General features: G+C 36.5%; 1 protein-coding gene across 1 annotated transcript; it reads right to left on the bottom strand.

The window, feature by feature from the left end:
* Positions 1-4,564: 4,564 nt before the first annotated feature.
* ICU2 (DNA-directed DNA polymerase) lies at positions 4,565-16,014 on the bottom strand. The gene is made up of 31 exons (XM_089610925.1): positions 14,794-16,014; positions 14,412-14,582; positions 14,249-14,332; positions 14,098-14,172; positions 13,886-13,950; positions 13,638-13,728; positions 13,344-13,532; positions 12,446-12,609; positions 12,205-12,319; positions 11,138-11,317; positions 10,936-11,049; positions 10,312-10,431; positions 9,913-10,230; positions 9,694-9,786; positions 9,334-9,452; positions 9,177-9,249; positions 8,997-9,053; positions 8,795-8,887; positions 8,079-8,201; positions 7,901-7,998; positions 7,784-7,829; positions 7,219-7,332; positions 7,037-7,120; positions 6,823-6,930; positions 6,636-6,725; positions 6,474-6,550; positions 5,977-6,196; positions 5,689-5,742; positions 5,465-5,584; positions 5,180-5,254; positions 4,565-5,061 (listed from the first exon to the last, which is right to left on the bottom strand). The coding sequence occupies exons 1-31, from the start codon at positions 15,925-15,927 to the stop codon at positions 4,915-4,917; spliced, it is 4,611 nt and encodes a 1,536-aa protein (XP_089467051.1). The 5' UTR covers positions 15,928-16,014; the 3' UTR covers positions 4,565-4,914.
* Positions 16,015-16,604: the final 590 nt, after the last annotated feature.

Consider the following 16,604-nt stretch of genomic DNA (forward strand, 5'->3'; position numbering starts at 1 on the left):
GTGACAAATCTGTTACGAAATCCAGATTTGTCATGAAAATTGGAGAATTCGTGATCGATTTTATTAAGATATGAAAATATTTTCACAACTCATTTATTAATAGGTCCATGATTATCTGTTTCATAGTTGATTTTGGTAAAAATGATCAATATTTTAATACATCATGTACACATGTATTGGTCCCATGTTTGAAATTGTGCTGGCTGATGTTATGTCGATGACCTCGGATTACAGAAATAGCAAGGGATCCCAAATACCAATGGGAATAATAAGAAAAAATTTGCCGCTGGAAAAATGGTTCGATAAAAAAAATCGGTAGCCAATGAAAAAGCCAACGGAGTAATTATTTAGTAATATTATCAAAAAATTGTATCTAACTCTAAAATTTCTAACCTCCCGAGTAACACATAGTCGACATTAATTGCAAGTTTTGTAGCCTTCCTAACAATCACCGAGTCCGAGTTCTGGTTTCGTTGTCTAAGTCAACAGTAATCCAATATAACTACACATCGTTTTCTTTATTTAAACGATTGTTTGTATTTACATAAATTATTAGAATAATATCTGATATATTGTATTTACATATAATCGATTAAGATGATATTGAATTTATTATTAATAAAAAGATTAGAATTATGATGAATGTAAAGGATATATGACTAAATAATAAAACAATAAATAATTGTGGTGTTTTTGGTATTTGCGGTATTTATGATAAATTTGTCTTTGAACATATATTTTTGTGGTAAATTCGCAATACTTGTGCAGTATTTGAAAGATGCTCAAACCGCTCCCACGAGAGTGTGAAAAGTGGGATACCCTCCCTCGCATGATATTTCAAACCTTGTTTTTTTTTTTTAAGCAATATGCGGTATATGTATAGTTTATTTTACGTAAAGCTAAGTACGGTGCTGATCTTAGACAGTGCAACGAGTTGATGATTGACAAAGGGAGAGAAAATGTTTCGATGTGATCAAAGTATCAAACTAACTCAATCGATCACTGACATTTACGTCTTGGACACATTCAAGTAGAGAGCTTTTTACACAAATTATTAAAAGTAATATAAGTACAAATTTACTTCTTTCTCCCTCTCCATCTTTTAACGGTGAGAAACCCCTAAATCTCATATTTGCGCCGCTTCCCCCTAGGTGTCGGTTGCCGCCATCGATCGACGATGGCTCCATCCTAGGGGGAGAGGCACGGTCTTGATGATGTTCTTGAACGGGCACATCGGTACAATCGACGTGGAGGAGAGTCAAGACGAGCTTTGTTGTGGGTTTTCATTTTTCAGGTTGATGAGGAGCGCTCCCTTCGGCGCTCCAGTGTGGGTCCAGCGTGGATGGAGCCCGTTCTTGTCAACCACAGTCTCAAGCTTACCCAGACATATCCTTTGTTTCCGGGCACTCCGTCTCATCGCAGATCTCCGGTGTCTCTTATTCCCTTGTGTGGTTATGACCCTCATCGGTGCTTGTCTTTTCTAATCGGTGCTTCCAAGCTTATCCGGTAGAGTATGGAGTGATGAGTTGTGTCGGAGAGTGGTTTGAGTTAGAGGGAGGTCTTGAGGGCTTACTGTTTTGGTTTTCCATTTTAATATTTTTATGGTTTATAAGAGTATGTTTTCATATAGTTATGTTTGTTTTTGTTTATGCTAGTCAGACGAGTCTTTTTTTCAGCGGTGTGCGCTATTCCACTGAAGTTCTTCATGTATTTTAGACGCATAATGCTCGAGAAAGAAGATGTTGAGTTGTTTTCCGATTTTAGGTCTTTTAGTGCTCGTTGCTACTTTTCGCTTAATCTGCGGGTATTAGACATGGGGGGGTGGTCCTCGTTGTGGAGGTTGGATGCCATTCTTTGGTTATCTATTGTGGAGGTTAGATGTCATTCTTTGGTTATTAGACATGAATTTGTAGAAGTTTATCTTCGTTTTCGAGATAGGGAGAAGCTTCGAAAAATCCCGAGTAGGTATGATCCTGCGCTCATTAGGGCAGTGCAAAAAAATCGGTGAAATCGTAAACCGGACCTGACCATTGGTTTTTAGAGGTCCGGTTTTAAACGTTATAAAATTTCACTGGTCTGGTCCGGTCCAGTTTGTACTTTTAAACGGTTCGGTTTAAACTATTTAAATCGCAGTTTAGATTGGTCCGATTTTGTTTTTTGACCAATTTTAGACCGGATTGGACCGTGCACACCCCTAGCGCTTATGTCTCGGTAATTCTTTGGCAAAACTATATTCGGCTTGTGTAGTCAGTTTTATTTTGTGGTCTTTCATTTTGTAATTTGCTCGTTAGTAACTTATTAATTTGAATGAAATTTCACTTATTAAAAAAAATATTAAAAACAAAAGAGAATTTCACATTTGTCACTTATATGTGTACTTTGGACAGTTTCTATTTATATTTTGGGTCTTATACAAAGTGACGCCAATGTCATTAGTTGTGTGTTGATCACGCTCAAATTGTGCAATTGCTAAGCGCAGTCGTATCCACGAGGAGGCAAAAATTGAAAATGAAAACTAAAACCAAACGTCGAGTGGTAAAGAAAATATAATAAATGAAAAAGATTGTTTTTGAGATAGGTTTTTAAAATCAATGAGAGGAAAACAAAAGGTGTCGGGTTACTCAATTGCTCCGTTTACCAATTATCAATACGGTTCCACACTTATAACTCAATTCCAAGTTTCACATACCAAACAAGTAATCGGAAAATCAACGTTAATGTCAACCAATAAAACTCATGTATTTATCTAAGAACAAACTCTTTCAATTAAAACTGTGAAAAAATTCTATTAGCTATGCTAAATCAACGATATATCAAAGTGATTATAACGTAGTAAAGAATTAGCTAACAAAATAATACTCTTTTCACTAATTTTATAAGCAATCCTTAAACTTACAATATATATAATCAACAAAATTGTAATAAAAGAAAAACCACAAAATTAGTGTTATACGAAATTGATACTCTTTAAAAATCACATAAAATCAAGCATGACTAAATTCATATGAAAATAAGAGAATATAAATTTATGAGTGAAGAAAAGAGTTTGATTTTGAAATAAAATTAAACATTTAAGCACAACAACTGGAACCATAGTCGGTTAGATAAACTTATAAAATTGAGATCACCCTTAACCTTATCAGAAACTTAGCCAAGAACACAACTCATTTTCACAAATTTTTAGAGAAATTATGAGAGAATAAACTGATATTATATAATAATATTCGTAATAAAATATGTGGTGTCCAAAAAAAAATCCTAAACCTCTTATTATAGTGTTTTACATGAGGCAAAATAACGAGAAACTAAAAAGAAAAAGGAAACCAAATATTACACAAATAAATGAGTGATTTCCATAATTGAATGGTATCATTTGAAGCTCGCACGCTGATCCTGGTGATGAAGCGAAGGGGTGTTGCTTTTGTCATCTTCGCCACATGTTGTGTGGTGATTTGCTGCTTTGAAAGGATGATGACACGTGGAAAATTTTTAATGGAGAGAGAAACATGATGCTTCATTTGAAATAGGCCTCAAGCCCATAAATGCACTTTGTTATTTTGGAAATGAGTAGCTTTTCATAGGTAAATCACTCCCATGACACAAATGTGTAATGCAAACTTAAAGCATCCTGGGAATTGAAGGATCCACGGAGAGAAATAGAGAACTTGCTGAATGGGTTGCTTTCTTAGGTGTGAACATGATATTGGCATTTTAATCAACAATTAATCCTGCATAATAAAATGCATCAAATTAGATATTTGGAGTGTTAAAATACCCAAAATAAGTATTTTCCAATTAAAATTATAGTCCATAAACCAAGAAAATACTTAAGTAAATAAAAATTATGTGAATAATACAAATCATTAAGCACAAAAATAGTACACTTTTGTGCACTAATCATGTGGGCCTTTATAATATATGGTTTTGGATTTTTGTATAGTAAAATGAGAAATCGGCACATTTACTATCATTTGATAACCTATTTTCTTTCTATAATCAACCAAAATACTAATTTAGACAATTCTATTAGTGGGCTTAGTGTTCAATTACTATTTTACTCCTGTTTTTCTTTTTCTTTTCTTTCTCAATTCAATCTCTCATATTCACTCATTAGATGAAGAAAAATAACTAGATATTTGGCCTTTTATTTTTTGTTTAAAATTGTGGGGCCTTCTGCGAACGCTTATGTCGCTTAGCAGTAAGGCCGGCCCTGAATCTGTGTAGGGATCGCATGAAGAACGTCATTCTCGAAGAAGCTTTGGTGGATTTCGCAATGAAGAAGAAAGGATAGAGAGAGTCCTCGGCTCCCGGAAGAATCACCATCCAATTTGAAATTTTGAACAAAGAGAGAAGTTTTAAAAATAATTAAAATTAATTATTTAGTGTCTTAGTTTGGTCAAAATTATGAGATGGTGACACGTGTATCACCGTCAAATTTAACAAGTATTGTAACGTTGGAACATAATCATGATATCGAGTATTTTTCCCACAATTTTTAAAAAATAAGTACTTGTATTACAACTCGTAAACATTGAATTTTTGTTGCCGCCATTTTTTCGAAGAAAAATAATAATAAAGAAAGCTTCAGATTTTGTTATGGATTTTCAAATAACCTCTAATTGGCAGGTATATAAACATGCAATATATTATTTCTACAAAAGGATGTCTATTTTTTTTTTTTTACCAAACTAAAGAAACTAACACAAGCATATAGGAGAAGAATTGGTTCAGCACCTTTCACAGCGTGAGCCGAATTGATCATCGTCAACGAAATAGATTTTTTTTACAGGAGATTCCATTCATGAGCAGAATTGGTCATTATCAAAACGAAAGTCCATTTTATACAAGAGATTCCATTCATGAATCTTTAGCATGCGCGTTATTGTAGAGGCGTTGACTATAGACATCAAACAATCAAACTGCCACAGCTAAATTTTGCAGCTGAACCCACCCATAGGCACAGCGGTCCCGGATCTTTTGTACTGTTGATGCAGCCAAATTGACCGTTGTCCGTATTCTGGTTAACTCTTTTTCTATTGGCTGTCTAGCGCTCGAATCCAGCTGCATTTCCAATGTCATACACATTTTTTTTTATTAAACGCAATCACCTCATCATAAGAAAAATAAGTAGCGAGGATTGTTACGGTAACTTAATTTATAGTATAAAAGAGTGGTTTACCTTTTCTATGCAACGAACCGTGTCCAAAACATGGCAGAAATATGTGAGCTGCTTGTACAGATCTGCTTCCGAGTACTACATTGTCATTTGTGATCAAAGTCAGTTTCACGGGGAATATATATACATAGATATGTAAGTGTTGACTAATAGATAAGGCGTTTAAAACCCACAAATGATGTCATAGCTCCTAAAAGTTAACATCTGTGTAGTAATTTACATCAGTATGGTGATAAAAGAGTTTCACGAATAGCATTTCTCTATCATTAATGTCATTCTCTGTCAAACCTTTCTTATGAGATGCCCATTGCAGCTAGGATAATTTGGGCACACTGTGCCTCTTTCAGAATCACCAAGAAGCCGAAGGTTGAGGCTGCGAGTTGTGTGTTTGCAAGTTTCATCGTCGCACTGAATGACAGATGCACGAATGAGATTTGAACAAGCACAAAACTAACAGAAAAATATTATGACCGATACAAGTTCGTAAGTCAGTAAAATAAAGAGGTTATTACCATCATTATGCCCTTATAGTACATGGAAACAAACCCATCTGCTTGTTTTTTGACCTATTAGATAAGTTCACATTAGCAGTAGTTCCTCTTTTATCAAGAAATGGAGAGAGAGAGAGAGAGAGAGAGAGAGAGAACTAGTATCACGCTACTTAAATAAGGAATAAAATAGGTCTGGGGTTTGATTCCTCACGAGTAACCAACCTAGTTATTTACTAAGAGTTTCCTCATCCCGGAGATAGTAGGGTTTGGCGAGGTGGATTAAATAAGAAAGAAGAGAAGAAACAATACCTGGTTGGCTATTGTTGCAGGAGACAGCTTTCCTGGATTGCCTTCCTCGGGGCATTTTGGGCATTGAAATCTATGCCAAAAACTAGATATAGATTCCTCTTCGTCTGGCTTCATTTGCCTGTCCTTAACTGACTTACAAACGGAATTGAAGATAGCTGGACACTCAAAAGTTCCAGAGCAGCTGGGACATGACAAGACTAATGGCTCGCAACCTCGATATCTGCATCTTCGACATAATACAATTAATACTCCCAGTTCGAAGATAATCAGACAATTGTAGTTTCAGTTAAATAAAAATGGAATCCAGAAACCAATCAAAGATAATAATTAAACATAAAAAATTAAAAAAATTAAAAACTAATCATACAAAACCACAAATAAATCATGAATGGGATAAGCTGTAAGCTCTTCAATGCTGATGAACTCACGAAGTATGGGCACCAAGAGTTTGTGACATAGGAGGCAATTGTGTTCTCATTTATACCAAATAAGTTTACCTTTCTTCATCATCAACGGAAAACAGGAGTGAGCTAGAAGGATCGCTGCTTAGTGCATCAGTTGAACTAGTTTTGAACTGAAAGGATAAAATATGAAAAATGAGAACTCTTGCAGAAGCTTCTGTCTTTATTGTAAACCATATCAAGGGAAAGAAGATCTACCTTAGATGAATCAAGTCCCAAACAGTCAGCCAAACGTTCTGGGCTAGTACCTTGAATTGAAGCACACAGACGTGATACCACGGGATGTATCTATCACACAGAAGTTAAGCCATCAAACAACATGAAATGGACATTATAATTATCTCAGCAGAAATGAAAATCGGATAGTAAGTAAATAAGGTGATACCTGCTGTGACAAGTAGTAATCAATGTCAATCATCCATTTCCCAACTTTTAGCTCATCAGGATGTCTTGCACGCAGAGCAAGACCAGTTGAGCCGACTGAACTAGTCCCCTGTATGGAAGGATTGAAAACAACATGAAGGAGAAACTCATATCCTGAACTAAAGAATACTCAAGAGTTTAGACAGCTCAAGCGTCAAAATAACTATAATACAAACCTGCTCACAGCAAATAATATAAGGGATTGTATCACCAACAGAGCAACCGGCAGTGTATCCACTTTGTTTCAATCTCTGTGCGACCTACACAAAATAATTGATACTTGTCTTATGACCTCAAATTGATAGGACCAAAAATTGACAGCATACGGCTAACAATGACTATTATGTATTAAAATTACCAAAACATGTGGTTGGTTTTTGGCATCTGAGTAGGCCTCAGGTGGTTTTGTCAAAGTTTTTGTGATGATATATTTGTCAAGGGCTACTTGTCCGTTCCTCATGTCCTCCTGCACCTGTTTGATACGGAAAATTGACTATGATCAACAATTAATTTAGGCCATCAGAAACACAGATCTATTCAACAAGCAAAACTAAGAGTACTATGTTTAACTTGATGCATTGAAAATAGACTGGGACTCCTAAAAACTGACTGGGTTGATTGGAAGGAATAGACCGAAACGAATGTAAAGGTTTGAAAATAAAACTCACGGTGAAGCACTCTAATGTTTTCTAATTCATGGCTCATCAAACAAGTTCTCCCACTCTCAAGTTTCCCAACTTAAGACGGACAGTTTTCAAAGCAATACACATGCTCAAGATAAAAGAAAAATGATTCTGTGAGATATTTGGCTGAGGGTCTAGTTCGGGCCTGATTCCAGCCATGAAATAAATTTTGGTCTTTAGGTTCACCTTTATAACTACCACGCAAAATGGATATATAGAAAGTAAAAAATGGAGACATACTTTCATTAGAGAGCTATGAATCGCTTCAACGACATCCTCACAAGACCTGGGGACATAAATGCAAAATTAATATAAGATCTTGAAAGGAAAGGTAAAAGTCAAAGCTGCATGACCTACCCTCCTGATAAAATCTGACTTAAGCAGAAATCTCCAAGTTCCTTTGAGAGTAAACTCCAGTCTCTACGAACCATATCAAGACCCTTGCGTTCAATAACCTACAGCAAAAAACAGCAAATTACGCAATGTCTTGTTGCCCCCCTTGTGACTAATAGTGCAAAAATAGTCGTTTGTATACCTCGTATGGTTTCCCATCCTTGAACAGCACTTTTACAGCTGCATACTTTTTCTTCTTGAGAAGCAGCATTCTTTTGTACAGACCGTCGAGATCAATTTCTAAACATCTGTACTTCTTGTTGACCTATACGAACAGGTATAGAGAGTTGTGTCGGTTAATTCTTTTATACAAAAGAGACGTATTGAAAAGGAAAAATCACACCCCAGACGTCCATATATATGACCAGAATGTATACAGATAAATTTTAACACAGATCTTTTATAAATTTTAAGGGTCAGATCATAAGAAAAAATATAGGGGTCCAATTTTTTAGCACAACATTCAGCCCAAATGGATCTAACAGGTCTATTTTTACTGGTATGAGAAAAACACAGATCGAAGAAAAAATGTTAGCTCGTCTAACATGTCACATGGATTGATGGCTTACTTCTACTACTACAACTACTGCTATTTTAAGTTTGGGAGACAGACAAATTTTATTAGATTTAATCTTAATAAGAAAAGAGTTATCCTTTCACCAATTTCAGCAAGCGGGCATCTTTCAGACTGAATCGTAAAAGGAAAAATTACTACAGTTCCTATTATTACACCACAGCCACACAAAGTTTGTCTTATGCCACACGTGGGGAATAATCTTTAGAAACAGGACTATATCATCATAAAATTAGAACCATATATATTTTACTGCAAGAATTAGTTCTTGCTCATGACCTCACCTCTTGGATGACTTTTCCAGCAATAGCTTTTGCTTTTGCTATATCATCTAAACCGCTGTAAATCATAATTGAATCAGTATCACCATAGATAACCTGCCAATGACAAAAGTTGTATATTAAAAGCTAATACTATCCAATTAAAAACGATATCTACAGTTTAAAATCCATCAAAGTTTTAATTCAGATAAAACAAGAAAATTACCTCCAAGTTTAAATTGTTCCGAACAAGATCAACGGTGCTTTGTAGAATCTCTCTTCCCTGATACAATAAATGTAACTTATTGAATACATGCTTGATAGAATCACTTTAAAGCAATATCTCTTTGGAAAAGTGATCATCATGTTCATTGGAGTTTTATGTGAGTTGCAGCATCTTTCATACCTGGAGAGTAATAAGCTCTGCCAGTGGCTTTGCATAAAACCTTGAATTGGAAAATCCCAGGCATCCATACATACTGAGTATGGTGATAGAAAGTCAGATAGATAGAAATGAAATCACATAACAATGAATACATGCAAGGGCCGGGAAAACCACGAACCTGTTTGCTGTGAGCTTCAATGCTTGTTGTTGAATGTCAAATTGTTGGACCTTTATTCCAGATGCTGTCTTCATCCATGACTTCACCATTCTCCTCCTTTCAACTAGATTCTTAAGCAGCTACAAAATTAACCGAAAAGAATACTTCAGAAAACCACTTTTCCAAATATATAAAATAATCCTCCCAAACTGGTAATCAGAATGGTTCATCATTTATAAAGTGTTTGCCAGAAATTCTTGATGCAAATGCCAATTACAATATGCAAGAAAATCCTTCTATCAGAAAAAAAAAAAACAAAAAAAATAAACAACAACAAACAAACAAACATTTAAGAGAGAATTTAAGTCAAAGAAATTACACCTCTGGTAGAACTCCTGGTGTCCTACTAGAAGGTAAACGAGTAACTAGACCTTCTGGAGATCTTTCCACTGTTGTAAAGCATATATTGTACTCCTGAAAACCAGTATGTCAGCTCATAAAAACACAAATATTTTAAAAGATAAAAAACACAATTTGTAAGTTCAGGAAGAAAGAAAAAGAGACGACTTTTAATTTTGGCAATAGATTAGCATTATTGACCTGGATGATGGAAGGGTACAGACTATTAAAGTCTAGAAGTAATATGTACTTGTCGTACAAGCCTTTCTTTGGTTCCAAGACCAATCCACCGGCATAAGCAGGTCCTTTCTTTCCCTTTCCGTTATTATTCCGAGAAACATCATTATCCAAAGTTGCTTCATCGACATCCAACTCATCAACAGTTACGTCTTGAGCACCTAGTCTACGTTTTGTAAGCTTTGTTTCCTTTGTGTGAGATGAAATCTTGTCCGGCACAATGTACTTCTTGGCATGGAACGCATGCAATAAGAGATATTCTACTCTTTGCGCCCGAGCCCCCTAAAAATCATAAATTCGCAATACAGCTTAAAACTTGCCTTGTGAGACTTGACATAGAATGACAAATAGTCTTATACTTACTTGAAGAGTTTTACCCCACAAGTTACCACTTATATTAGTTAGCTGACGTGTGAGGGGAAGAATGCTCAGATGAAACATGAGTTCCATGGACAACCAGGCATCTGTCTCGCCATATTCAATCTAGATGCACAGAGAACAATCCAATATCACATACCAACTCCATTCTGTGAATTGTGTGCAGTATCATGACAACATAAAATGTGTATTGCTTGCTTGGATTTAAGGATATCGCCAGGAAAAATCATGCATTCAAATGTGCGATGAATACTAAATCTATTAACAATACCAAGGAATGGCCGGCGCAAATTGCACAAAGCATAACTGACAGAAGAAATACTGAATTACAAAAATAAGGAGAACATGTACTCTTCTACGTAGTCCTTCATGCATACTTCACCTTTTTTTAATTATATACAAGTTGACATCACTAATTACTATAGAAGCATGAAAAACTTAACTTCCTTGGACAACAAAGTTTGAGTATCTGAATCGCATATGGAAAGACAACTAAACACGTAAATATGAGATGATGAAAAGATACCGAATTACTTATGTTATTTATTCAAGTGATAAAAACAAAAACTAGTAAGCAATCTCAATCTAAGTAAGCATAGACAAACGTACTAGTTCCATGAGGGATTCCACTGTTTGAAACATCTGCGGAATTTCATGTGCTGTTATCTCCTTCCTGTCTTTGTTTAGTTGGGTCTTGGCAAGTTGCGTCAAAGAATAGCTAACCTACAAGGACCCACATAAATATGAGAGGCAGAAACTAGACATTAACCAGGATTCTTGCATTTTGTTCTCCACCGACAAAATCCCATACCTCTCTCAATAGATCACGGGAACATAGGTACGTATCACATAAAAGCCGACCAGCAATGCAAGACATAATCCCTAGACTTGCACCAGACCCATACATGCTATTGCCTTTGAAAAGCTTGGGCATCACAGAACGCTTGAGGCGGCCTATCTTTGACCACATACTGCTTGGAACTTTGCAAGCCTGCAAGATTCAGACATTTAACCAATTAGAACTTGTGGAGCCTCGGTATATGCATTAAACTGCTTAAGTAGAACTTGCATTGCAAAGAAAATAACTCTGCAAAATGAACCATGCATTGAATTGGAGGATGATGGCGTTGCTAAATGTACAGTTTATGACAAACATATAGTACTGAAGTAAAATTGTGAACAATTAATGATTAAAAAAATTAAAGAATGATTTTTTTATAATATTATTTGAAAGAAAATAAAATCATACTCTGTCAATATGCTTTATAATTAAGGTATGCTTGTTTTTTTTTAAACTATAACTACTTATATTGATGAAGGCATAAGCCATAATCACACAAAAAAGGAGAGACGAGAAAAGCAAAGCCCCTGGATCCAACGCTGATCCAGCAGGCGAACCCAAAAGGCAAAGCAGACTTGAAACTCCAAAACAAAAACAGCCTATACACGAGAGACATTACAAACACACCCCCCAAAACAAGAATTTAGCGAGGATAACAACCAAAAGAGGCCCTGATAATCAAACATAAAAGAACTTTGTAACAGCAAAGCTATTGTCAACTCAAATTTGTTCATCTTATTTGCCCTTATTCCTGTATTTATGTCTTTGAAAGTCATTTCTAATCCCTGGGCATCAATTTAACTCGAGGAAAAAAAATATGTTTAGTCGAACTTTGCAGACTTGCAGAGATTCGTATTTTAAGATGATGCTGGGGCATATGGGGTTTCAAAAATCCAAAACTTAATTAATCAATTTGATGCATTGAGAAAAACATTTCAATTAGTATCAAACTACGGATTAAAAAGATACACTCTGATGTGCTTTAAATGCATGAACGAAAGATATCTATTGATTCTACAGGACAAATGATTTCTGACCTGTGCTCTGTGGAGTAGAATATCGAGGTCGAACCCGGATATATTGTGCCCCACTAGAACGTCACTGTCTAACTTGTGTAGTTCAATCATCAAACGGTTCAACAAAGCCCTTTCACTGCAAACCAAAGTTCAGTATGTAAACGATAGGGAGATTCCAATAGTAGTCGAAATCAAAATATCTGAGTTCATTGGAGTATGCAGAAAAAGACTAATCAAACCTGATATACAAGTAAAATTGTACCTGCTTTCAAAACTTATAACATTTGAGCGAGCCTTTGAGTTTCTTTCTGTGGCCTCTTTAGAGAATCCCATTGGAAATATTTCCCCATCAAGCTTACGGATAACGGTAAAATGACTTAGCATACTGGGCTTTTTCCATTCTGATGCCAGCATTGGAGTGTCAATCTGAAAGGACAGACAGCATATATAGTAAAGGTGCGTTAAAAAAGAAAATAAGGATGCCATGCGTTAGAGTAGAGCAACAAAGCACCATACAACGCAATGCAATACAAATTCAACTTTAAAGTTTAAACTACAAACAAAAAGGGGGAATGCTGTTGTTATCAAACATCTAGTTCAATGAGCAAAACAATAATCACAACAATTGAATACCAGGCAGAATGACCCAGTTTTAAAGGGCATACTCTACCACAGTGAGCTGTGCTCAATCAACAAATTCAAAACCTCTAAACCAACAGCTTCAACAAGCCCTCCTCGGAAAATCTCTTACAAAATACTAAAGAGGTTACACCTCAGTATTTACAGTGATATTACCACTCTTATCCTTAAATCTATAACACACCTGAGGCCTAACATCTTATAAGTAAAACTATAATATAGTTCAGAAAATAATGAATTTGAGACAAAGGTACTTAACTACAAGGATCAAGGATATATTTAAAACTTACATACTGAGGTAAACAAACAGATTTTTGTTTGTTTGCTTAAAAACAAACAAAAATGTAGATGATCAGTCTCCAATACAGAGGGAAAATGCCATTCGTGATGATCAGTCTCCAATCTAGATGATCAACCAGAAACTAGTGCTAGTCTATTCATCAACTATCTTCTAAGTTAGAACCAAAGTACTAGGCACCAAAGAAATTGCATGTTATTTAAAAAGTGTTCAATCAACAAACCTTTGCCTGCCGGCAGCAAATTACAGATGCAGAGATAATTTCATTCACATTTTGCTTCTCCTTGATAATTGTTTTCAAATTTATGGCTGTAACAACGACAGGAGGAATCTCTACTGTAATCTTCGATGAAGTTAAAACTCCCACATGCTTGGGATTATCAACAACAACCTCAAATTTAGACCAGCTGACCTGTGATAGCAAAGAAACGAATGGTGAATAATTAATTGACAGTGTAAAAGATAAAAGTTTAGCAAGAAAAGTCAATTGAAACAAAGCTATCAGTTTCTAACATACCCGTTGTGTAGTTGGGCAAGTAGAAAATTTAGAAATTGAGAGCCAAGATGGTCCCTTGATTTTTCTTTTTACAAGAAAAAGCTCCAAAGCACTGCATACTATAATGTGTCAGGTTCTCTTCCTTACATAGATATTTTAACAGGCCCTTAACAACTACGAACAAATCCAATAATTGGAGAAAGAGAGAATTGATGGATCAACATAATTCATCAAATAGCAGAAATATGGCTGGATAATTCTTCCAATACCTGTTATGCGTTCCTAGTACAGCAGAAAATGTTTCCCCTCTTAGATCAGAAGGAAGTGGTGGATCCTGAAAACGGAGCAAGATTTGATATGGCTAGTGAGATATAGGAAAAGATTTTAATACGATAGATGAGCCATCTCCATGTCAACACACCAAAACATCTTTGTAGCAGATGTAACAAGGTCAGCTTGATTCAAAAGTCAATCAACGTACCTTGAATGGGTAATTGATCTTTAGTACATAGTTCTCTCCAAATGTAATGTCAGACCGCTCAAAGGCATATTTCCTCTGAGAATTGTTTAATTTGAACATCAGCCATAAGAACATATTTAACCAAAATAAGAGACATGAAGAATATCCACACCTTCACAGGAGCCATGCAAAAATTTGATACATTTAGATCCAACAAATGTTTTGCCATGTCATTCTTTAATCTGGAAGCCGCATCCTAAGAACAGAAAACAAAGAGCATGTAAACAGAAAAACACTTGGCTTCAAAGGAGCGAAAACTTAAATGATAAACTTACTTGCAGATTTCTGCGGAAATCAGCAGGTGAAATTCGAGACTCTTCAACATCCTTTTCAAGCCTCATCATTTCATCAGCGTCAAAAACAGACCTATCTGGAATAGCATACACGCATCTTTGCGTATTCTTGACTACTACACAGCAACTATTGTAAGCAGTTCCTGCTTTGACCTATATATTTCAGTAAAAAAAACAATACATACGGTCAGCGTTATCAAGCTTCAAACACAAACTATAACAGATACGCTTAAAAGAAAACAATTGTGTTAGTTTAAAGAAACCATTTGTGTTAACCAAACTACAAGAACATATAGTTCCTGTGACATACTGACATAACTAAGGAACATAAGTTTTTTTTCACATCAATAGTCCCCTCTATTACCTTCCCAAAGAGATAGATATTGCCCGCATTAGCGCCATAAAATTCCTCATGAGCATCTAGTATGTAGAATGGCAACGACCCATCCGAATCCAAATCAAAATCCAAAGTCTCCTCACTTTCCAGAGAGCCACCATTGTTGGCGTGCACAGCAGAATCTCCGACATCTCCGTCATTTCTCACAGCCTTCCACTCCGCCGTAGCGCTAAAAGCCGGGTCCTTCTCTTCTTTAGTAACCTTCGCATTCAAAGTAAAAACCTCTTCCTTCATTTCCGCCACCGGTTCATCTTTCACTTCAGCCAGATTCGCCGATTTCTCTTCAACAAGTTCATCATGAACAGCTGGACCTAATTCCTCCTTCAAATCGCCGTTTTCCCCAACTAAATCGCAATCCTGATTGTGATTCAACATGACGCTTCCATTTCCAACAACCACATTCGATTCAGAAGCTGCTGAAACCCTAGACGAGGGTTTGGTAACTCTGCCCAACGATTCAACGCTGCTATTGGCCAGGCTTCGGGGGATGATACTCTTCGTGATCATGGGGTGGCCGGACGGGACTCTCCTCCGTCTCTCCCGGTCAGCCTCGTCTGGCGCGAACTCCGCTATTACATCGTCGACGATGCTGTCACAGGCGATTCCTTTCCCTCTCTCGTCCTTATTCTTCGCGAAAACCGAGGAAGTGAACATTGACGAGAGCCTGTGTTTCCCCATCATATCGGCGGCGGCGGAGAGCGATTTCGAGGCTGAGGACGGTCTCTTGGGCCTGGCCTCTTTCTCTACCTTCTTCCGCTTAGTCTTCCCTGGTTCCTTGCCATCATCGGACCCGTCGGAAGAGCTGAGGAAGTCGTCCTTGGACCAGTCCTCTTCCTGGCCCTCGTCAACGTAGCCGGAGCCGTCGCCGTCAACCACGAAGTTTCGAAACTCCTCGCGGCGATTGGCGACCAAAGTTTTATAATCTTCCTCGGGTATTACGTCGTATATCGGTTGATCTATCTTGATCTGGACTCCTCCGACTTCGGATCTACGGCCAGCACTCCGGAGGGCCTTCAGACGCTCTAGGGCTCCGGAGCGAGACGTCGGCTCTGACACTCGGGTTCGCCGCCTAGCAGACTCTGGTTGCTGGTTGTCCGCCATCTCTCTCTCTCTCTCAAGCTTTACTTCAATCGGGACTGCCCTGCGATGGATCCGGCGAAATAGAGGGGTAACTGGCGGGAGTTTTTGGCGCGAAAAGAGAAAAGTAGACGATCCTAAGCTTTTACTCTTAGGGCCTAAACCTACAGAAAAAAGCCCATAAGATTGACAAAAGACCTAACATAACAAGAATAACAAAATTATAGAAATAACGATTTTAGGGTGCAATATTGTCAAAAGAGCGAATATTTGAAATATTTTCAGAAATCACGTTTTTCAAAGTCGATGATTATTTTCTTGGTAAATGAAACTGTAAACAGTAAATAAATTTAAATAAAGCCTAAAACAATAAAGAACATTTTTTTAAGTTATAAATATAAAAAAAAAATCTTAAAAAAAGATAATCTTTGGTTTTAACTACTCTATCTTGCGATAAAATATAAAAATAACTACCAGAAGGAATTACTGTTGAACCAATTTCTCGTTTCAACAATCTATACGAATGTTATTGAAAGTATGTTATTCGTATGTTTATTTTGAGAGGGAAGGGTCTCAGAATCCAATTATGAAGAAGAGGCCGAAATTTGAAGACGTCAAAATATAAATAAAAATATATCAATACGAGCGAAAGAAATATTTATTTATTGGATTAAAAGCTTGAACGAAACAAAATAAATATG

The sequence above is a fragment of the Urtica dioica genome, chromosome 4 (genome assembly GCF_054948205.1).
Source record: "Urtica dioica subsp. dioica isolate 48M chromosome 4, U.dioica_male_clone48M_v1_H2, whole genome shotgun sequence".
NCBI classification, from domain to species: Eukaryota; Viridiplantae; Streptophyta; class Magnoliopsida; order Rosales; family Urticaceae; genus Urtica; species Urtica dioica.

Bases quoted from the DNA above. Each gene is read 5' to 3' on its own strand.
- ICU2 (XM_089610925.1), bottom strand. From the start codon at position 15,927: ATGGCGGACAACCAGCAACCAGAGTCTGCTAGGCGGCGAACCCGAGTG. The intron at 14,583-14,793 runs GTAATAGAGGGG...TGAAATATATAG, and splicing joins ATATCTATCTCTTTGGGAAG to GTCAAAGCAGGAACTGCTTA. The intron at 13,951-14,097 runs GTACGTTGATTG...CTCCGTTTTCAG, and splicing joins AGATCAATTACCCATTCAAG to GATCCACCACTTCCTTCTGA.